The sequence below is a fragment of the Crotalus tigris genome, unplaced genomic scaffold (genome assembly GCF_016545835.1).
Source record: "Crotalus tigris isolate CLP2741 ecotype Arizona unplaced genomic scaffold, ASM1654583v1 scf7180000019161.1078591, whole genome shotgun sequence".
In the NCBI taxonomy this organism is placed as follows: domain Eukaryota; kingdom Metazoa; phylum Chordata; class Lepidosauria; order Squamata; family Viperidae; genus Crotalus; species Crotalus tigris.
Window position 1 is genome coordinate 723,645 of NW_024097408.1, and position 23,802 is coordinate 747,446.

General features: G+C 42.8%; 1 protein-coding gene across 14 annotated transcripts in view; it reads right to left on the reverse strand.

The window, feature by feature from the left end:
* Window positions 1-785: 785 nt before the first annotated feature.
* SHANK1 (SH3 and multiple ankyrin repeat domains 1) overlaps window positions 786-23,802 on the reverse strand; it is a 120,408-nt gene continuing 97,391 nt past the window's right edge. For 4 of the 14 annotated variants that reach the window (XM_039360203.1, XM_039360200.1, XM_039360202.1 and 1 more), the window contains 9 exons: window positions 23,487-23,622; window positions 22,872-22,955; window positions 21,603-21,611; window positions 20,908-20,931; window positions 20,623-20,679; window positions 18,082-18,206; window positions 15,807-15,909; window positions 12,461-14,879; window positions 9,110-9,677 (listed from right to left, as the gene is read on the reverse strand). In XM_039360203.1, the coding sequence (XP_039216137.1) occupies window positions 9,110-9,677; window positions 12,461-14,879; window positions 15,807-15,909; window positions 18,082-18,206; window positions 20,623-20,679; window positions 20,908-20,931; window positions 21,603-21,611; window positions 22,872-22,955; window positions 23,487-23,622 (3,525 nt within the window). Of the gene's footprint in view, window positions 9,678-12,377; window positions 14,880-15,806; window positions 15,910-18,081; window positions 18,207-20,622; window positions 20,680-20,907; window positions 20,932-21,602; window positions 21,612-22,871; window positions 22,956-23,486; window positions 23,623-23,802 lie in introns of all 14 variants that reach the window. The other 10 variants (XM_039360201.1, XM_039360212.1, XR_005558719.1 and 7 more) reach the window with 10 other exon arrangements.

Sequence of the window (23,802 nt, forward strand, 5' to 3'; positions counted from 1 at the left end):
CTACAGTCTAATCATTGGGTTCCTTAACAAGTGTTCTTTGAGTAATGGTCTGATCATACATACTGTCTGGTGCCTAAACAGGACATTGGGAGATCTTTCGAGCCCCCTAAGTCAGGCATAGGCAAGTTTCTGGCACAAAGGAGCTTATTTGTTCCTAGCAGAACCCAGAGGTCCAGTAATTTGGTGTAAAATACTGGCAGGGCAACAGAACCAATTACCAACTTCACTAAACAAGCTAGAATGATTTGTCGTATGATTTGTATTGAAACTCATCTCAATTGTGCAGAACTACTTAATTGAAGGAAAAGAAAGCCCACCCCACCCTTTGCTTGTACTGATTCAACAATTCTAAGCTGAATGTTCCCGTCAATCTGTTGCAAATAACCTAGGACATCGAAGATTTATCTTCTACCGGTTTAGGGATGGGTTCATATTTAAGAATAGCTTGGACAAATTGGCCACTGATTGCTTTTCCCCTACACTGACCTATCAGTGGAAAAAACCATAAAGTGCTTTTTCCAATTTTCTGCAATGGTCTGTAGTGATTCCAACTCAGAAAAGTTGGAGCATGGTGGGAAATGGAAAATTATGGCTGCAAACCAGGAACCAGAGCCAAAAACATCAGGACAAGTGAACCCTGGGAGTCACTGAAGAGAATGCGGGATAGTATAAAGCTCAGCATACTGCAAATAATTTGCTTCTTATCCCCACCACCAGGGACCTGGTCTGCATCCTCTATCCCCTTCCCCTCCGCTCAAAGACAGACTTATATTGTCCAGCCAGAATTTGGGGATCCTGGATTTTAATGATTTTCTCATTTTCCCCCAAATTGCACAGTAATTTGTGTCCCCCACTTGGTTAGCACTAAATTTTAAGTTGTGTTTTTAGGGCAGGGTTGTCTATGGGCAATGGGTAGGGTGGTGCTATTTCAAAAAAGTCAAAATAATAGCCATATCCATGCAATCAGAACCCTTCCCCCCTTTTTTACAGATGTGTAAAAAGGTCAGGGCATTGATCACATATGGCTATCATTTTGACTTTGCTTTTTACTCCCCTGCAAACAGGTCTGCAAGGTTGAAGAGAGTGTGAGAGAATAACTCTACCTCTTTTTTCATGAGTGAGAGAAAACCCATCTTTGAACAAGAGGAATTCTATCAAGATGCCTAGCTTTTGAGAAAGTTTACAATATGGCTTTGTTAAATAAGGTGAGTTTTGCTTTTAAGTCCAGTATTAGTGCTGCTACTGAACTAAGCTGGTGAATGAGTTGCCAGCACTAAAAGAAGTGGAATACAGTGCAAAGGGTGGGCAAAACTAACCCCACTGCTCCTCTTCTTCACTAGAGCATTCAGAAGCTATAACCAAACTACTAGGAGAACCAGTTAGCAAAACTCTGCCATTGTCTCCCCAAATTCCAATTCAGGGCATTGCTTTTTATCTCTGCCTGATTTTCTGTGTTACTGTTCCAAGTACCAGTAGTGAAGAACATTGCAGATAGTAGTTGGTTATAGCCAAGGGTCTTCCTCTTGTCTCAAAACACACATTAATGGATGCAAAGACACCTACAGAGAACCTCTGTATCCCATAGAGTTTATATTTGCAAATAAAACCAGTAAATTACATTAATTGCTCTGCACAGGCATTGAAGGCAGAGACAGGACCTCCAGCCCAGGATAACGGATTTGGTAGAGGAAGGATTAAAGGAAGTTCTGTCTCTGTGTGTGTGTGTGAGAGAGAGAGGGAGGGAGGGAGAGGAAGAGGGAGGGAGAGAAAGAGAAGAACATGTGAGGCAGATCTGCCTGAATGCCATAAGGTAATCTTAGGCAGCACAGGATTAAATACATTCATTTCAAAAGATTCTGCCCACAGCATGAGGTACAGTTCTTTGGGGGTGGGGGGTACCGAACAGGAAGAAGGTCTAGGAATCCTAGGTTCAAAAGAGATAGATGAAGGTGGCACAAAATGCCAGTTTTCCCAGGGTAGGTGGAATTAAGTCAAAACAAACATCAAATGCCAACCCAAGCTAGATTCTAAAGTATGAATCTAGTACCTCCGTGCTCTAGGTGATGGAGGAGTCAAGAGAAGCATCTAACAGGACAGGAACCCATCCTCCCAGCACAGGAAGGGTGAATAGAATCAATGGAGATGAGGAAACTTTAGAATAGGTGTTGGCCATGGATGCCCTCTCAGAACCATTTTTGTAGCTTCCAGACTTGGGAATCAAGCTGAACCTTGCAAAGTAGAGCCCAGCAAGAATCTCAAGCATGCGGTGGAATTCTGGTAGAATTGGAAGACACCCTTCTGCACTCAGAGCCAAAACAGGTTCTTACCCCAGTGTTCTTGTAGGTTGAAGCTGAATCATTGACTCTGGATTATGTGGCCTCTCTCCAGTAATAACAAAAAATGAAAATATGTATGTATATATGTGTGTGTATACACACACACACATAACAAAAACACACACATATATATATTTGCATGTGTGTGGGGATGGATTGTATGTTGGAGAAATCTATTATACATTACACCTGGATGCTACAGGGCCAGGTGTGGACTTGTGGGAAGGAGAAAATGATCACCTTGGACATTTACAGGAGAAGATTAAGAAAGATAGAGGGGAACGAACCAACTCTCTTCTCCATAGCCTCTGTCTCCACCTAGCAATCACAATAACATTCAAAACACAACCCTGTCAAATGCAGGCATTACCACCATTCCCACCCCCACCCCCATTCCCAATAATCATCCCAGGGAATGCATCCCTGAACCACAAAGTCAACATCACATACTTCATTTCAATACATTAAGGCAAAAGGACTCAATGCTGTAGTTCTCAATGCTTCTAGGACCAGTCCAACAGCCCCTTCTTCACCCCATCTCAGAGAACCAGAAGTCCTGCCGCCCCGCTCCGCCCACAGCAAAACCCAAATAACATTTGGAGGAAATAAAAATTTCTTAGGCAGTTCCTTAACCAACTTTTTCAGTGTGGGAGGCCTCATTTGGTATTCGTAGGAGGACTAGAATCCTGACTAGTAATGACATCCTCTATTTTGTCTTAATGCAATAATCAGACTTTTCAAAATCTGGGGAAGCTTGTCCTGTCCCCCTAAAGAAGCCCCATCTCCCATTTTCAAGAATACCTCATGTTTTAAGCTACTGCCTCCATAAGAACACATCCCACAGTATGGGAGATGAGAGACATCTTTTATGAAGTTCCACTGATTCTAGAGAAAAAAAACTCTGGAAACTGTGGTGAACTTGGAATGAAGGGAGCAATGTTCTTAGTCTTTGCCCAAAGATGCTCATATGGAAGCCGCAAATAAGCTAGGCCTGTAATTCTTTCTGCCCTTCTTTTTAGGCAATGCAGAAAATTCCTCATTTCCCCAAGAGAAGAATGGCTACTTCATCCTTCTAAAACAGGAGTCCTCTGATCTCAAGTTTAGCCCATTCAACCCCCATTCACATACTCCAGAGTAGATGCCTTTTTCTAGCTTCTCCCCATCTTTAAAATTCTTCACATCTATTCCCCTACATTACCCAGCATTCATTTTCCTACAAAACCACACACTCCATATTTCCAGCCACCAGCTCTTTTCCACGGATCTGAGTTTGACCCGTCCACAGATTCTTCATCCCTTCCCCTCTTAGCAAATCCAAGAACCTTGCCCCCAAGCCATCACCCCATAATTCCATGCTTTTCAAAGTATAACTCTCTTTCCCAGAGCTGAACTGTGAGCCCATGAGGGCTGCCCATGCAAGAAGCTGAGAACAGCAGCATAGACTCCTTGCCTGAAGCTGAAGAGACCAGTGCTTTCCTGTCTCTCAGTAACATCATTTATGGAAGACATTCTAAAATTTGTTTCGTTTTGCTCCCTCAGTGGGGCCTGTGAATGAGAAGGGCCGGTGCGACCAGTCCGACAAGACAAGAGCCCTTTACTTTTGAGAAGAGTAAGAAAAGATGGCCGCATAAAGGTGCAACGCCGGCAGCACGTCATTAGCCACACAGTGGGGGCGGGGGGGGGGGAAAGAGGGAGCTATCACCACATGGCACTAAGGTTGTGGCATCAGTGGCTGCTGGACTGTGGAGGGGCAGGCAACCACATGCCTGAACCCAAGCAATGAGGCCACGATATGGAGCTGTGGCTTTTGGAGGCACAATAGAAATAGCCACATGGCATGTTCAAAATGTGGCAGCAAAAGGGTGACCCACAGGAGGTGCATGTGGGTGTGACAGTGATGTGGCAAGAGGCATCCTGAGAGGGAGGCACAAAGAGTTACAGGGCAGTACCCTGACATCAGAAGGGTTAACCCAGCCATGCAAATTGGTTGATGCCTCCACTCAAAATATCCTGCAGACCAGTCCAACATCACTCAGTATTGTTGGTATATCTGCCTTAATAGACAAGGCCATTATTTTATCGGTATGAGTTTCACCCCTTTCATCTTCTCTCTCATATCAACATGGTGGCTGACTCCTTCTCACCTCATTCTATGATCTAGCTATTCCTATCGATGGTTTCTAGTCTTTCTAGGGATTTCTGCCACCCCTTTACATACATCTGAGGCCTTCAGAGTCCAGACCCAGCCTCCTTCTCCTTTTTAGGCTGCAGGGAGCCACACAGTATCTCAGAAAAAATTGCTCATGTAGACTTCGTGATCCTGTATTTTCCCAAGCTAGGCACCAGGACAAGAGTGCTTGCTGAAAACAGGCCTTCCTCCTGGAGATACAAGCACTTGCAACCTTGGCTGCACTTTTTGAGCATCATCCTTGCCCTGCATTTTCCAACAAGGGCCACAAGTTCCCCTTGTTTAATAAAAGCAAAGCTGAAACTTTTAAGGTTTGGTGAATATCCTGGCTGCCCATGTAAAAGTTTATTTGCAGACGGGGCCTACCACAAGTTGGATTTTTTTTTTTTTTTTTTGCATGCCTGGGTTAATTGTGTGATCATGAACAGAAAAGGGTACATTGCTGGTCTCAACAGGTGTTAGATGTGCAAGTTACCCAACATCATGGAAATGGGTATGTGCCAAGATCCACGTTACACAAATGTGGCGTGGCTACGCCATGTTCTTAATGATGGTGGAAAGAGGACTTTGCTATCTGACACAAAATGTTTTCAAGGAACAAGAATAGGCCAGCTACATGGCCCAAATGTGCCAGGGTGGTGGTAGTGGCAGCTAGTGGTAGTCACAGCATTGGTGAGGTGCTGAAATGGGGCTGCCACAAGGCCTACAGCCATGGAACGAGTCCTACAGACTTCTCCATAGCTCACAATCTCCGGTATAAAGATTGGGAAGGTAAGAAAGTGAAGAGGTACACCTGCTCCCACTCAGCAACCTACTGAGGATCCCAGCAAAGAGCAGGAGCAAGAACTCCCTTTATCTGAATCGTATCTTGCAAAAAAGCTGCCCATTGCTGGGGTCTGGCACTGTCTCTGTGTATGGGGGGGGGGGAGAGAGAGAATTTATGGAACACCCTCCCCCCCCACACATTGGAGTCTTTTTCTTTGGCAGCTCAGCATAAGGGAGGGGGAAGGAATACTCCAACCACAGCACAGATGTGGTCAATATCTAAGATTCCCGCCCCACTCCCACTCCAAGTTTGGGCTGGTAGTAGGAAAACAGGATAATACAGAAGGAGACCAGAATGGGAGAATTTATCCCTATCCTACATTCTGCCCCTTTCCAGCTTCTTTTGTCTTTGCTACAATCTGGAGCTAGAATGTTGCCACAGATACTCCATAGGTAGAAGAACATAAGAGATGTCCCGCTTCCAACTTTGTTGGGGAAATACTCAAATGCACATCTCCGTATTTGGAAGTACAGAAATATGAGTCATGTGCAAATGAAACCGATTCTGAAATGAAAATATGAAGCCTGTTGCTGAACCTGAGAATGCAAGGAGTGGAGAAAGAGCACAAGAGCATGGAAGTACAACATGCATGGACCAAATCACAAGATATATGAAGGAACAGTATTTGCATACTGCTATGGTCAGGATTGTGTGTACTCTGTGGTAGAAAGAGAGGGGGCAAGGAAGAGCCATTTATTCAGCTCAATATTATGCACTCTGAGTGTCCTAGGTTTGTTCATTAATGAGCCCTACAACACACAAGCATCAAATACAATCAAGTTTCCTAAGGATATAGACTTGAGATTCAAGTGGTCTCTATGAAAAGTACTAATCATATTAACAGGAAGTGATTGGTAGTGTCTGAGATTATTATAGGCAAATCAACACCTTTGATTAGTGATTGATTACTAATCATATTAACAGGAAGTGATTGGTAGTGTCTGAGATTATTATAGGCAACAGCTTGAAAGGCAGACTACATTCTATCTTTATACTGAAGATCTAGGATGCTGTCCTTCAGCTGAAACATAGTTAGGTTTACATACAGGTCATTTAAATGCACATTTTATGGGAACCAGGCCACCCGCTTCGGCCCTATTATAGGATTAAGCCACACACAACCCATTGCTTAAGTTGGTTGTCTAATCGGAATCAATTATTACAATGAAAATAATTTCACAAGGTTTTGGCCACATTAGCTGAGGAATGTGCCATTTCCTTTTATGTAGCTTTTACTCACAAACTTTTTCGTAGACTCAACACATTCAATCTCTTTCCGACAGGATCAGAACACAAAGTACCACCCCACCCATTTGAAGTGACTTGCAAATGGCCCTGTTTATGGAATATTAACGTGCTGTTTCCTGACTGCTCTTTTTATCCTACTGAAATAACTTGGGACAGTGGATCATAGGGAATAGCCTATGTTAGTATTGCTCAGATCCATCCTTCAAGATAATGCTGGCATCAGTCCCTACAATGCTGTCAATTCTAAGCATCCCTAGCTACTGAATTTCATTAGTGCTGATGTAGGGTACAGCCTCTCAAAAAGGACAAACCCACTTTCTTTTGTCAACGTAGTGATAGCCTTGATTTATAGACAGTGCATGCCCAGCATACAAGAGCTATACTCTTATGCTTAGGTTTAGTACAGTGGTTCTCAACCTTTCTAATGCCGCGACCCCATAATACAGTTCCCCATGTTGTGGTGATCCCCAACCACTTATACATCACCGGGTATCAGGGGCGTGGCCAAAGGGGAAAAAATGGTGGACAGCCTTGTTTGGCGACCCCCGTGAAATGGGGTCCCGGCCCACAGGTTGAGAACCACTGGTTTAGTACTATCAAAAATGTTTTTGTCTTCCTAAAAAGGTCATATGCAATGGGAGTCAGAACTGTGTGACCATGGAGTACAAGTCATGCCATGGATTAGAGTCACAGCAGTGTGCCTACTTTGAACAAGTATATCATCTTATTTTAAGTCAAGCTTAATTCTTGGCGACTTCATGGACATTGTCTATGCCATTTTCTTGGCAACAGTAGCATTGTGACATTGGTTTCTTCTTGGATGGGTGATGTCCCAGTGTAGCCTATTACCTTGATATCTCCCGAAGGAACCCTATCTATGTACCAATGTGCCTTATCTTCCTACTCTAAAGTCAGCCAGGTGTTGTTATTAAGACTCATAATCCCGCATCCATTCTCTATTTCCACTGAAAATTCAGAAAGCAAGTTTCTAGCAGTTTATAATTATATTTATCAAAAAAGAAGACATTAAATTTAAGACATTCTTCCTGAACAAAAGGAAGGTAGGTAGGTAGATAGATCGAGAGGGAGGGACAGAGAAAACCCTGTGCAATGCCCATCTTCCATATCTTGTCAATCTAGGTCAGGGGTAGGCAACCTTGGCTCTTTTATGCCTTGTGGACTTCAACTCCCAGAATTCCTGAGCCACTCATGCTGGCTCAGGAATTCTGGGAGTTGAAGTCCACTATCATAAAAGAGCCAAGGTTGCCTACCCCTGACCTAGGCTGTTCTCTCTATCCACCAATAAATACTTGCATATGACAAGTTGGTATATGCACATGCATGTATGACTGTAGAGATTATATAAATATCTGCAGAAGCCACATCCCCAAAATGGCCAGGACAGGACACAACAACTTACACTCAATCTGCATAAACCAACTATTTTCACACAGAAACACAGATTCCCTTTCCTTCTTCCAGCGGAAACAGTCAAAATGAAAATAACAATAACACAGAAGAGAATAAGAATAAAAATGAAGGAGAAAGCAAGAGGAAGAGGTAACTGAACCAGAAAAAGGTGAAAAGAGAAAAGTGGGAACAAAAGCAATTGGAAATAAGGCAATGAAATAATTGAACAGAGATGAAAAAAGAGAAAAGCCCAATTTTGGCATCACAAATAAGGTTGAAGCTCACCCAATGAAAACAAGTGTTGGCTTATCTTCCAAGGAACCTATGGTTTTCAGTAACTATTTCTAAAAATTCTGCTTAGCTAATATTAAGAGCCCATTCCAATTCAAGGGTAATTATTGGGAGGAGAAACCCAATATTCCTATCAGGTAAGTATAGCACTTGAATAATCTGAGGTTCTCCCTAGAGAATGTTTTGCAAAATAAGGAAATATATGCAAATTTCAGTTTCTTGTAGCAGGTCTTTTTCTTTTCAACAGCAGAGTACTTAACAATCCTGATAATTGTGGAGATGTACAGAGCAAGCTGGTTGAATGAATTGATGTGTAAATAGCAGTTGCTACATAAGGACCATCAGCAACAACAGAAAGGATGAGGGATGGGGGCAGGTAGAAGCTGTTGCACTAATGGATGGCTAGTACCAATCATCTGATTGGCAAAGCTGGTGGCTATACTGATGGAGAATGAAGAGCAAGTGTATGTGTACAACTATAGACACACACACACATCTGGAAAGTGATGATACACGGGTTAAGTGTTCATACACTCATGTTGATGCTGTTGGGCTGGATATATGAAATGAGTAAATTGCTACATGGCAATGCAACAGAGAAAAGTGCACACCCACGTGGGTGCCCAGGCAGGCTTTGGTGAGCTTCTCCAAGATCCCCCACTCTACCCTCACCCCCACAGGGTCTCTCTTCACCACTTCCCCTGTGCCCGGCCCCGCAGCTGCAACCCCTCCACCTCTTTGTTCTCCCCATGGTGGAGGTCCATTGTACATTCAGGCAAGAGGCTCCCCGGGGCAGGGCAGTTTCCCCCATCACCTCTCCAGAAAGAACTTGAGGGCACGAGCGATGTTCATGCGATGCCCAACTCGCGTCACGCCCAGGTCAATGAAATCTTCTTTAGTGAGGGAAGGCAGGTGAGATCCATCGATTTCGTTGTCCAGGAATCGATCACGGTGTTCCCCCAGCTTCAGGTACTCCAGCCAGTCAGCCACATCATATTTAGTCCAGAAAGGCAGCGGCTTGGAGCCAAACGGCTTGTCCGTGGCTGGAGGCAGAAAGTGGGTTGGGGACAGAGAACGGCTGCCTGAAGGAAAGCTGGGGAAGGGATGTTCACCCCCAGAAGTGGGTGAACCACGGAGGTCAAAGACGCCAGTATAGATGGGCACAGAAGGCAGGATGGGAAGAGAGGATGGCCTTGGGGTGGGGCTAATCTTGTGCTCACTGGGCAGGGCAGCTGGACTTGGAGCCCGTTGCAGGGCAGGACGGATGTCGAAGTCCACACTTTTGGGATGCTTGCCCTGGGGGGACTTAGGCCAGTTGTGGAAAAGGCTGCTTACAGGCTTGGAGGAAATCAGTGATGGGGATGTGTCATCTGGGAGCCTGCAGAGAAAGAAGACGAGGAAAGTGAGATAGTTATCATCTACCAAGTTCCCTGTTGGAAGAAAATTAACTAGGAATCCTTAGTCTAGCAGATGCTTTCAATTAATTTATTTCGATGATATTTTACTAACATATTTCTCCAAGGTACAGACTTCAGGTTATAGTAGACATGTTTCAATGCATCAATACTCAGTAACAGTAATAGATCCATTAATATTCATCTTTATATTATCTCAGAGATGGGGCACTCAGTTCCAATGTTGGAATTATTACTGAAGAAATCTCAATTGAGTGTTAGTGGTTAGGAATACTAGGAATCAAATTCCAACACACCCGAAGGAAGCCATTATGAAGGTAACACTTCCTTGTTGCTAACTTGGGAGAAATCTGTGGAAAAATCAGGAATTAAGTGGCAGATAAACAGCACTGCTGGAAAAAAAATGTAAGATGATCATATATTACTGGAATAAGTGCTTTATAGTCCTTGATGGATTAAGGAATACCATTGCAATAGAAAAAGAATTCATTGAGGCAAGAAATTCATATGAAGCATGCCTCAACTGTGATACAGGAAATAATATGATATTGGAGGAACTTCATTGTATTTTCCCAGCACTGATGTGATTGTGGATGAATGAAATAATGGAGCAAATGAAATGTTATAATTGTGTTGAATGGAAAGATGCTACAGATCCCCAGTGCCCACATCAATCATGTGCGTTGATTGGTGTATGCATGCATGCATAAACTACAGCAGTGTTTCTCAACCTTGACAGCTTTCAGATATGTGGACTTCAACTCTTAGAATGCTCAAGCCAGCTATGTTAGTCAGGGAATTCTGGGAGTTGAAGTCCAGACATCTGAAAGCTGCCATAGTTGAGAAAAACTGACCTACAGCATAACAGCATCTACTTTAAATGATCAGAAAAAGTTGCAAGCAGCTTTAATAGCTACAGAGATGAACCAGGGGTAGGAAATTCCATGATACAAAAGAGCAAAGATGTCAGGACAAGCTCATCATCAGCATGTAAGTGATAAAAAAACTGCTTACTGGTTCTCTTCCATTACCCATCCCTTTTCTTAAAAAACCAAAAAGATGAAGAACTTGACCATCCAAAATGCACTAGGATTTATGAATCTGAGGCTGTGCAGGAAAGACCAAAAGCCTGTTATCTTCTATCAATCTAGGACAGCAACGGTTATCATCCTTCCTTGGAAGTTGAGGGTAATATATCAGGTACCACCAGGTTGGGCCACGCCTTTCTTCCTAGGAATCCTTCAACTGAAACAGCTGGCTTGCACCTTATTAGTCTTCCCCTAAGCTTTAGCTTCAGTTCAGAACAGTGTCGATAATTTTTTTTAAAAAATATTTTTTCCTAAAATCCATTTGGGGTAGTTAAGACTTTTCCTTTTGTGTTCATGCACAATACAATTCCCCCCTTCAGCTCCCCCATCTCTTAGGTTGAGTAAAATTACAGAAGTATCTCTCTTCTCTCCCCCCCCCTTTCCCCTGGATATTGGGCTGACTGAGCAGTCCAAATAAAGAGGAAGACGAAATAAAATATCTTGCGTGAAACATGGAGTTGGGTCTGATGGTAGTACTTGGCCCACTTCAGACCTGGAATTGATGGGAATACACTTTAGAACAGTGATGGCGAACCTTTTAGACACCGAGTTCCCCCAAAATGCCCTGCCCCCGCTCATTCTGCCCCCTGCCCCACCCACCTGCAGGGCCACCTACCGCTTCCACGGCACACTGCAGATCGCCCAGGCGGCCCTGCAGTACCATGGCAGCCAAGTCCTCTGCCCGCACCCCACAGCATCATCTGCAACGGTGTGCGAGGGTGGAGTCTTGTCCCTGCTGCCCATCTGCTATGTCCTTGGTCGTGCTGCTCTGTGTGGGCCATGCCCAGGGGCTATTCTCCTCTGGGGGGCTGCTGGTGAGGAGGGGGCCGCAGGGGAAGCTTTGCACATTATCAACGACTACCAGTATCAGGCATAATAAGCTTTCCTTTCACTAATGTAAATGATTGAACCATGGAATTAATTATTCCTTTTTAAAAGTATACACATACAAAAATGAATTCTGCTTAACTGCAAGATACCTGGTATATTTGTTTATATCTAGAGTTATTTATGCCACATATCTAGAGTTTTTAAGGGTATGCCACAGAGTCTGTGTCTTCATTATCCGTAGATTGTTAGCACATTGCAAATTCTAAAACTTAACATTTGGGCGAAATCCTTGATTATTGCCAGTCAGAAGGCACTTTGCCTAAATATGTCTATGTGCAGATAATAAAAAAGCTGCGGCCACATACATATAGGGGGACTTTATAAATACATACATGCAACTGTAATCAAGCCATTTTGTGCTTGATTGTGCACATAATGGCCATGTGTGCCTAAGAACTCAAAATCTATTCTGCCTGTGCGTAAGAGCAATCAGAGGAATGCACAAAATGTTCAGCATGTACACATAACTATAAGCCAGAGATGTACAGCAAACATATGTACAAGGTACCATAAATACACATTGCTATTTGGATATGAAGTATGAATTGCTTTGTATATGGCACAACCTTGCCTTGTGCTGCTAGCATTTCAAATGATGTAATGGTAGTCAAAAAAAGCAAACAGAAAACAACAGAAATCATAACCAAGCAAGCACTGACGGGAGAATGAGAAAAGGAGACAAACCCAACTGAAACACGAGATGCAGCATGCACGGAGCTGGCTTCCTGCTTCCTGTTCCTCCTCCTCCTGTTCCAGTCGACTAATACCTTTGCCTCTGCAGGGAGCTGGGTCTCTCGGAACCAAAGGGAGACACAGCATCAGGTGGTCTTGACCACGACACCCCGCCCATCTGCTGCAGCTTGGTGCTCAGCTCACTAATGATGCTAGCTTTCACGGTGGACATGGGCAATGCCTTAGGCTCTTCCCACGGCAGTGAAGATTTCTGCGGCAACTCTTTGCCAGGCTCAACAGCTGCTGGTTGCTGGTGGTATGGAGGAGCAGGTGTGAGGGCAAACATGTTTTCAGTACATGCCGAAACTGAGATGGTGGAGCTAGTAGGGGTAGCCACTGGCAAGCGGCCTGGAAATGGCCGGGAGCGTAGTTTGGTCTGCAGCGGACTCTTGTCTATGCTGCCACCACCACCACCTACTCCACTACCACTGCTGCTGCTCCCCCCAAAAGCCTGACCATCCAAGTAGGTGATGTAGGTATCCAAGAGTTCTGTGCCCTCCCCAGACATGCTGGATAGCGTTGAGACGCTGCTGATAGTCTCTAAGTGATGATCACTGCTACTTCGACTGTCCACCTCCTCAATTCCCGAGTCGGTTACTGCTTCAGATGCTTCTGCTGCAGGAATGGCAATGGATGAGACAACAGAAGAAAAGTTGACATGAGGAGATTCCTTGGTTTCTGCTGTACCAGCTTGGGTCAAGGTGGCTACTTCGCTGTCATAGGAGGTCAGGCTGGATGCTGTAGAATCTAAGGTGGCAGGGGCAGATGGAGCGGCTGAAGGGGCTACTGCTGGGGGCAGTTCACCAGCAGTTTTGGGGGGAGATTCAGGTTTATCAAAGCTATTGGAGAACTCAAGGGGTGGAGGAAGTGGTTCTGTGAAGACAAATTCATCATCTACATCAATGGAAGGGGCAGGTGGGGGCAGCACCAACAGCGGGAGTCCATTCTCTTCTGCCGCTCGTTCCATTGGGGGAGCAATCACCTCAACTTTCCCACTCTCCTGGCTGCTCTCCTCCTCTTCCTCCTCCTCCTCTGCTGGGCGGCAGTTCTCCACAAAGTGCACATGTAGCTCCAGCTTCTCTCCTTCTTCAGGCCTTTTTTCCCAAGGAGTTGCTCTAGCTGAGATTGGATGGGGCTGTTGTTCAGGTTGGGGGCTCTCCTGCTCCTTCCGGGGTGATGCAGGCCGCTGATGATGAGTCTGCTGCTCTGATGTCTCCCAGAGGCGCAAGATGGAACTGCTGGGAGACTCAGGAGTTTTAAGAGCTTCCCCAAACCGGGGAGAGGATGGGCGTGAGTGCCTCTCTTCTCGGCTCTCTTGTTGAGACTGGGACTCCTTTAAAGCCCGCTCACGTGCAACTAATGCGAGTCCCAAGGGGGATCCAGGATCTAAAATCTTGCCAGTCAGTGGGTGAATGAGAGGAGTTGAATGGGGCTGGAGTTGTGGCAAGAAACTTGAACATACTGAACTGAAGGCACTAGTAGTTCTGGCTCCATACGTTTTAGCACTGCGAGACTGAAGATAACCTTGGCTGCTCCCACCACCACTGCTACTGCCAAAGCCAGAAGCCATGTTTAGCTGAATGTATGGCTCACTGGAAAACATACCTTCATCAATGGATTTGGAATGGCGGAGACGGGGAACAGGCATCTGCTGAGACTCATCATCCGGTTGCTCAGTGGAAAGGAAGAGGGCAGACTTGCGGCGAGCCTCACTGTACCATTCACGGTCTCGTCGGGCTGCTCCAACTAGGGCAGCCCCAAACTGACTAGTGAAATCCATGCTGTTATGAAGCTGGAGTGATGGGACAGGCACCACAGGCTCTGGTTGGGTCTCTGCCTCCATGCTGCTTCCCTGGCTACTACGCCCACTGCTGCTGGTTGAAGGAGCTTTAATTATAATGGTGGGTATTGGGATGGAGCTTTTTTCGGATTGTGTGGATGACTGAGATGGTAAAGATGATGCTTGCATCTGGGAAGAGGGGGTACCCTGCTGCTGGCGCTGCTCATCCTCCACTTTGGTCTGCTTGACTAGTGGACCTTTGCGGCGCATGGGCTTGGTGGGAACATACATGGCGGTGCTAGTTGCTCGAGGGGGCAAATTATAATATCGCAGGTCAGGTGTGTGGCCCCTCCATCCACGTGCTGTGGACCCTTCAGCTCCTTGCTCAGACTCTTGGCGGTAAAGAGACATTTTGTCACGGACACGAGGAGGTGGCTCATATGATGGATCCTGATGAAGAGAAGTGGAGTACAGCTTGGCCTCAGTGCTGGGATTGAAGGTTGAGCGGGCTGAGGGAGTAACTCGACCAGATGCAGGTGATGTACTGCTGTATGGTGGATCAGGAGGGGAGGTGGTTGGAGGTGGGGGAATGTCTTCGGAACCAGGGACTGAAAGGCTGCGGCTGAATTTCATAACAGGGGGAGCGAGATAGGGCTTCTCGTCCTCAGCTGCTCCTGTGGAGGGAAGGAATGTTACCATCACTGCATCCAGTTACCAGGGATTATTTCTTCCCTCCTTTCTCAGCTCTTCCTTATTTATTTAGATGTGACGTTGGCATATTTCACATTTACTATAACCTAACCCCACAGGGATGTTTTTTTTTTACTGACTGTTATTGTCCCCAAGCCATAAAAAGCTTTTTCACACCAACCCACCACATGATAAATGCTTCAAATTACTGTTTCATGGATAAGTGGCCATACTTCATTGGACTGCAGCAGCAGCAGCACATCTTTTGGTTCACTGTGGCCACAGATGGGAAATGGTTGGTGAGTCTTCGTCAAACATATGCACAGCTTACATGTACATACTATCTATGTACATCTGTACATGAATCCATAAGCACATACAAAGAAAAATTCCCCTTTCCCCTCTTCTGTAGTGATGTCAGTGTTTCTAAGGAAAATGTCTACTAATTAATGAGACTGGAGCTGCTGATTTTCTAGAAAGCCCTGTTTCTGCAAGGCCAGTGACTACAGAATTTTTTCATTACCAAAACCAGTGTCATATGGTCTAGCTTCTGTCTGAGAGGGCTCCATGGACACCAAACCTTTAGGAAGAGACTAATTTCCTGAGTTCTAGGTTCCTTCAAGGCCTAATAAGCACACAACTCAGTACAAATAAACCCACTCATTACAAGGGGAAGAATGTCAGACAATCTGTCCTCCACACTGAGAGGACTCTGGCTACTAAACCTCTCCCCCCCCCCCGTTCCCCAAAAAGAAAGTTCCAGGAAATTGGCAGCAGATGAAATATTGTTAAATCAGACAAATACTAAAGGGAGAATGGCTGGCAAGCGAAAAGACTTTAGAGATGTTCCTAAATTTTTTCTCCAGGCTTAAATGCAGTTCCTATTTCACATCTTCTAAACCCAATCTCACCAATAGATTTCTGGCGAAGCATCATGCCAGGGGGATGGCTACTTGGTAAGTATGATGGGCGCTCATAGCTGGCCTGACCAAGACGGTGTTGTTCAAAACTGGGCTGAAAGAAAAGAAAAAACAAGAGGAAAAAAAAAGCCAAGAACTGGTAAGATGAAATGATAAAATATTTACAGGCATTAGGAAACACCATGGTCATAATTTCTTTTATTAGTAGTGAATTCAGTTGGCAAATGTTGCAGACATAATCCTTGCCCCCTCCCAGGATGTCAGTCTCAAAAGCAAGAAAAGTAGTAAAGTTTAATAGCCTGTTTGGAAACAATGCCTAAATTCTTAAACAAGAGTGCTGTCATTAGGAGAATGAATACAAAGCAATGCTTCCTTACACATCCCCAATATAAAATAATTGCAATAATGCTTTTAAATAATATGCCAATGATTCTTACTTTCATTAGCATTGCTTACTAATATTAACAACTAATTTACATATTTATAACATCCCTTCCAAGATGTCAGAGCCTTGTACGTGGTTCTTCTTCTTCTCTATCTTATTTTTATAGCCGACTGTTGAAGCAGACTTGACCAAGAGAATGTGAGTAATAGAGGTCTATAGTCACCGAATACATTTTGTGGCTGAATAGAGATCAGAATCTCTATAACGAAGATAATTCAACAAGCTAAACAGTTACTAAATTCAACTTCTGTGTTAAATGGTCAATCTTCCATCTAAAAGAGCTTCTGATTTGGAGAACTGAACTAGACCTCATAACTTCCTCATGAATACAGCTGTATTATCTTCAGTACCAAATAATCTCTTTCTAAAATTAAAGGGGATTTTACTACCTTTTTGGGATAATCTTGATGGTGAACCAAAGCCCCAATTTGAAATACTTTCAGATGAACAAGATTTTGGACTTGACCAATTAAAAGCAATGAGCCCTATCCTTTTCAATGCTTTTTTTCCCTTTGTTCTTGCAGATATTGCATAACTTGGGACTGACATGCACATAATCCTCTGGCTTTCTCTAACAGCAATTTCTCACATACCTTTCCAATTATAGATAGTGAATTTAACATCTGAAGTAATTCATGTTAAAAATACAAACTGTTCTTTAAGATGAGGCAACAAACATTGACATCCCACCAAATTCTATGTTCAATGGAATTTAACCAAGGTTTCTTCAACCCAGTGTAGATCCCAAATAACTTTTCAGAGACCCAATGACATTAAAAACCATTACTGCATCACAGCATTTGCAAATAAAGAATTCCTCAAAATGTAAGCATTAAGTAGCAGCAACTAATCAGATGCTGTTTCCAGGGGAATTCAACCAATAATGATAGTGAATGGCAACGGGCAGAACTTTTGTTGCTGACTTTGAACACTTCTCAAAACAAAGTGTCAGCAAGTTGAACTAATCTTTATGGGTACATACCCAAGAAGGCTACTTGAGAAATCACAGGCCTGTCCTGTTGTCACACAACACCTCCTTTGGTTGAGTGCCCTCAAGAGATATTACTTGATGGTTCAGTGCCTGGAGCTTGTAAGTTGAAGATATATATTTGAACATACCTTCCACTCTTAATTTTTAATCAAGGTATTGACAAATGGAGAAGAAAGAGGGGACAAGCCGTGGTAGAAAAGGAACTGTGGAAGCAACAGAACAGCAAGTAATAGATAGCAGTGCTACCAAATAAAAGCATGAGCGTTGGAGAAAAAATGCCCAAAGAGCAGACAGCCACCTCAAATCTCACAGGGCTGTTGTTGTCTATGTTATAATAAAAATAAATATATTTAGTATGTTTAATTTGAAGTTTAAACCTTTGCTCTGAAGAAAAATATTAGCAACTGCATTAAAAGTAATATGCTTTAACTCTATTTTTCTCACTCATCTGAGCAGAATTTGAAAGCAATTAAAAAAACCCCAACACAGTACGAGCTCTCATCTTCTTCAGGTCCGTGTTCTTGAGCAAGAGAGACAGCAGATAATTTAAATGCTTCAAATATGATTCAGGAATGCTTTGGACTTCACATGAACAAATAACTTTCTCCTATTTATTTAAGCATGCACGGTTTTTCCCAGCTTCTATACAAATGTGGATGCTGCTGCATTAAATGCTATGTTAAAGGTGTGCTGCTTAAATCCAAAGCAACCCTCTGAACCATTTTTAAAATGCCTGTAACCATTTCCACCCCCCCTCCAATGGAAAACACCTCATGGCCTAGTGAAAACCTGGTATCCTCACCGTTGTATCATCTGAGTGTCCATCTTACCTCAGAGGAGAAATAATTTTTCGTAGTGCCCCGTGTCTTCCCCAACGAAGGAAGTCCTCCACTGCCACACCCATCCCCCACACTAATTGTCTGTTGAGCTGCTGCCAGAATCTCATCTAATTTATCTACAAAAGAGAGTGAGGAAAAAAGAGGGAAGCCATCATAAAAGAGGGCCACATTATAGTCCGTGTTCTAACCAACACTTCTCTTTTTATAAGCTGCTACTTAACAGAATCTATACAAATTTAGTTCCTTTTCTCTGTCTAAAAATTTAAGTCTATGCTAAAGTAAGCAGATTTCACTCCCATGTGATCTGTTATTATTTATAATTACTATTCACTAGAATCCCAAAGTCCTCTTGATATATTTTAAATGTTGAAGGAAAAAGTACATATTCAAGGTAATTTAAAAAAAAAATCTGGCTAAATTTAAATTAGGGGCTAAACAAACAACGCTGTTTGTCTCAACCATTGTTTAGTAAAATTAGGGCTATGAGTGGCTCCTAGCTATGGAGCCCTACTTGCCTTCCTTTACTAACCAAATGATCAGCTGTCAGGTAGGTAGCAGAGGAACAAATAACTGCTTCCTGGAGCCCTCATGGATTCACGGAAGAAGACTATTTGCCTTCACCTCTGAATACTTGCAGGAAAAATGGTTGTTTACTAACAGCTATTAGCTGTAGAGAACATGGTGATTCTACGGCTGGGAAGTGAAGGAAGGAAGCAGGAGGATCAAGTTAAAAGCTCTCTATTCTCTTCAGCAATCCCACATTGTATGTACAAAAGCATACAACAGAATGGATATACAAGAATGAAAGAGAACACGCAAGGACATTTAAGGTAGAAGATGTGGGGGGAGAGGTGTCCCAGACTCATTCACCTTTTTGGTTCCTGAAATGTTAATAGGAAAATGGTGTGGCCACCAACATGCCACCCATCCCTGGTATAAATAAAAAGGATTACAGTATTAGAAATCTAGTTTATAGTCCAAAAGAACAGATAAAATAGACCATAAATATTCCTAGTACAGGATGACAGATAGTACATGGACACAATTGACATATCTGACTAAAAAAACTCTAAACATGGCTAAACCCTTATAACATGTTGCCCAATAAGACTTCCATACTGAAAGTATTTATACAAGAATTGTGCTTGCTATACAAACTACTGTGTTCTAGAAAGCACCAATGATGAACACATTTCCTGCCAGCCCAAGTCCTCTCTGTGAATCTTTGAAAAAAATGTGTATTTTTGCCTTTAGTTCTCAAATGCATTTGTAGTGTTGCCATATCAAGGAAAGCTCCCTGCTTGGTTCCTATTGTACTTTTCAAATTTGTTCTTGAGAAATGGCAAGCAATATAGGGGACTGCTTGCAGTGGTGTCATAGGTGTTGCCATTGGGGTTCAGATTATTTTGGGCTGCATTTTTGTACATAGAATGTAATGCTGCAATCCCTGGGAGAGGCCCAAACAGTTTTTAACACCACAGACTGAACCAAAGGCTGCTTGCTCTGTAGCATTATTACAGTCCATATGAGCATCTAAGCCAGTAATAAATCAAATTTAGGTCCTGAATTGATGTGCTTTTTCAGCATGTAACTCTTAGGCAATCTACTCCAGAGCCAAAGGTAGCCTCAATTCATAGCAAATAGGTAAATAGTAAGAATCTAGTTGCTATGATTTATTTAACAGTCCGTGGCTTAGTACAACATATGAACCAGCCGTGTCATCTTATTATTCATTTTTTTTCAGCCAGAAAGCTACTTGCGGTGCCAGAGAACTGACTATGGATTATACATACATGCATGGAATTGGTATCACTAGGAACTGGTGTCTCTTTTCTTTCCTTGAAACAGATGTTAATGACAATTTCAACTGCACTAAAATAGTTGCAAAGAGAACAGTAAAGCTCCCCCAGCAAGACTGTAATAAGGATCACTGAAGGAAGGGGAGAGGAATTAACTGTTTCCTTTTCTCCAGGGATATGGATAAAAGCTGTACTTGGGAAGAAGGCATACAAAAAATTCAGCCCTTATAAATTTTCTTCTTTAACCACAAGAGGGGCAATTGTGACATTCAATTGTTTCTTCTATGCAGGCATCTTCGAGCTATCATTTGACCTATAACACCTTGAAGTGTATTTATTGTACTTCAACAGAATGCCCATGATAACACTACAAGGCACTGACTTTCAAAATGAATTATTTAAAAAATAAAAACTGCTAAACTCTTATGAGGCAGCCTAATATTGAAAAATCTCATAGGAAATCTCATTAGATTTAGGTAGTATTTTGGCCCTCGTGACACTGCATGACAGTACACAGGGATGTCTCATACTTTTAAAAGTTACTGATCCTTGTCCTGCAATAATAACTGAATATAAATGGTCACCAAATGCTAAAGTGACATGTACATCTTATACAGGTCAACAGATTTATATGAAGTTTTTTGTGAGCATCCACCCCGGAATCTCTACAGATATCCCCTCCCCCACCCTTTCCATGTACAGGTTATTGTTGCGAGGTATGTTTGCGACTCACTCAAAGCCATCTGATAGACAGTCCGCTTCTTATCAGTGCTCATCGCTGGTTCATAATCTGTAGAGACGACAGGAGGGAAGGATAGTGGGAGTGCGAGATGCAGACTGGTGTTGACGTGTCACAGAAAACTGGCTCCTGGAGCTGTGTGCATGGAAGTGGGTGGCAGCGATGGATAAGAGCATGGGGCAGGGAAGTGTACAGAGCAGGGTTGGGCGTAGGAGTTAATGAGAGAGAAGCAGGTGGGTCAGGGTGCGTGTGGAGTGGTGGGGAATGTGTGACACTCACCTGCTTTCTTCTTCCAAGGGGAGACTGAATGATGGGAGGGAGATAGCAAGAGGGGAAAAAAAATTAGCACTTTTACTTGGACAGGCCAGTTAACTGGAAAGGAGGCCTGAAAGCTCCATTACATTTTGATAGTTTGACAGAAATTTCCTGGCAGCAGGAAGAATATGTAGGGGGAGAGATGGAACTGAAGCTTTAAATGGTCTGCCGCTGAGGAAGGTTAGGATTTCTGCTATTCAGGGTTGTAGTCAGAAGCCCAGTTTTAATTAAAAATAAAACCAAGTATAGAAAAAGAAGTATTCTTAGCCACTTGAGCGGAGGGAGTTGAAAAAAAGAAAAGCTTGCACAGTGTGCCAAATGAAAAATAAAAAGTAAAACTGTTAAATAACTGTAAATATATTAGACTATCTACACAGACATGTGTTCTGATTAGTTTGCAATGTTTTTCTAGCATTTTAGATTTCCTCATTACAAAATAACTTTGTGTGGGCTATCTTTCGACTGTTTCTTTTTCCAAGCAAAAACATTAATGACAGCAATGGGTGGAACCAAGATGTAATCAAACTGGAGATAATAACATTTCAAAAGTAACAGGCCGATGCATGTGAGTATGTATGTAATATGTACACATATAATCCACTTAATATTTCTGTTATGGCTGCAGCAAAATTCTGGAGGGCAAGGGGGCAGAAGCTCACCTTTCTCCACTGTGACAGACCAAGATTTTGGAAGTTCCAGGCAGCAGCGGATGAACAAAAATAAAGAGGAAGGTGACAAAAGAAAAGCAGAAAATACTGCTCCTGTCCAGCTCACAGCATGACCCTCTCTATGTGGAAGATCTACCAGAATAGTCTCCATGTTTTTAAGAAAGAAATTTCCGTATTTCTCTCTCACTCTGCCCCACCACAATTACCCTTCCACAATGTGTCAAAACAAACTATTACACAGATAATGGATGAATACCTGTCTGGCATATCTGGAAGATACCATGTGGGAAAAGGATGGCTAAGCACCTACACAGGATAGCCTTCAAACAATCCCTATGGGATTCTAAGTGGGATATAAAAAAACTATAGTATGAAAGAATCTTCTGTGTGAATCTTCTCAAAAGGATATTATGACATAATATATTCCCCAAATGACAAAGAATGTTCTCCTAGACCAAACTGACTTGTTTACTGATTTGTCCAGATTACTATTCTGTAGTTTTTGTCATCTATACAGAATTCCTGTGAGCATTTTCAGGTTACCACACCTGTCTTCTTAAATACTCTGAGGCATCTGTTCTCTATGAAAACAATTTCAAAATCTGTTTAGATGGTAACAGCATATATAGGAATAACACTCCTGAACTTTGACCCATGCTAAATTTCTCCCAGAACCTCAGTAAAAGTCTACTGGGAATCTTCCCTAGGTCCTCCACCTTGCTAGTCTTTTTTCCTGCTGTAAATATATGAGAGAAAAAAGTAACAGCTTCCATTCCCTTGCTCTCTTCTTTTGGGCAGCTTTGTAAACTTTACCTGTAGAGAAGGGGCTTGTGAATCAAGAAAAATATGGGCATTTGCCCAGGGGAGGTGGCACTGAATTCTGCAGTTACAAGGATGGAAAATCTATTGTTATATATAAGCTTGGCATGCATTAATTCCAGTAAATAGTAAAGGTACGTTGAATGTAAAAGATTCAGTATATTTGGTCCAGGTTAGTTTAACCAAAGGCATACTTGAAAACCTACAAAATGATTCAAAAGCCTTTTCTGGAAAATTATATTTAGCGTTCACACCAAAGCACAATTATTTCTTACAAAAATTACAGAATACAAGTTCGCAGATTATATTGCATTTCCAATATAATGCAGCTTCCCCTCCTATAATGGATGTGTGTGTATCATCAGTTTGGGATGGGAAGCACTAGAAGACAATCCCCCCATACTTTTGGTACAGAAAATGGCAATTCACTGGTATCCTTACCCATTTCCTCCAACTCCGATGTCATAGATTTGGAACGCAAGGAGATGGATGGAGGGGGTAATCGTCTTGTCTGCTGTGGTGCAGCTAAAGTAAAAAACAAAGTGGTAGGTCTGGGATTTTGTCCGATGATCCAAACTTGCTCCAACTCTCACCGCTAACTTTTTTCCCCAACCCACTTGCCTATTTGCTTTTGAAAAGAATTCTTGGTTCGGTTCACAAAGCTTGCTTAACCTGATTCTTGAATAAATTTATTTGGGGAGTTTACACAATATATTAAAGTACAAAACCACCAAATGGCCTTAATTCATGGCTAAGTCACTAAAGCCACAAAGCTTGACACGCGATATGAATGTATGTATTTGGTTTGCTATGTTGTGTGAATATAAATTCATGATTTTACTTCAGCACTCTTCTTAAAACTAATGAAGTCTATTCATCTCTCAAAGAATGCAGATACTTCTTGCTAACAACTACAATCCAGAAGATGCCATAGTTAATCCTAAATCTTTCTGCATGCAAAGCAGATCTCTCCCCTGCTTCCATATCCAGCTCCCTCAGGATAATATACACTCATTAAGACTTCTTTCCCCACTCAAGACAATCTCAGAATGGTACCTTTCTTCCTCATGGCCTCCTCCATCTCAGGATTCCGTGTTACCATGACAACCTTCACCATCAAGTTGTTGCCCCCTTGTCGAATCATATTGACAACTTGCCTATGACCAACTTTTACCACATTCTGTCCATTTACCTGAAACAAAAACTGACATTATCCATGTGGGTGTGGAGTTTTGGGGACAGCAGAGAATATCTCAATATTGTCATTTTTGAATCATGTGCCCTTGTTACCTTATTTCTCTTTACTGCTAGCATGCTCCAACTAACTTCTTGCATGTATTCAAATGACTATATAGCACAAAGTGAATTAATC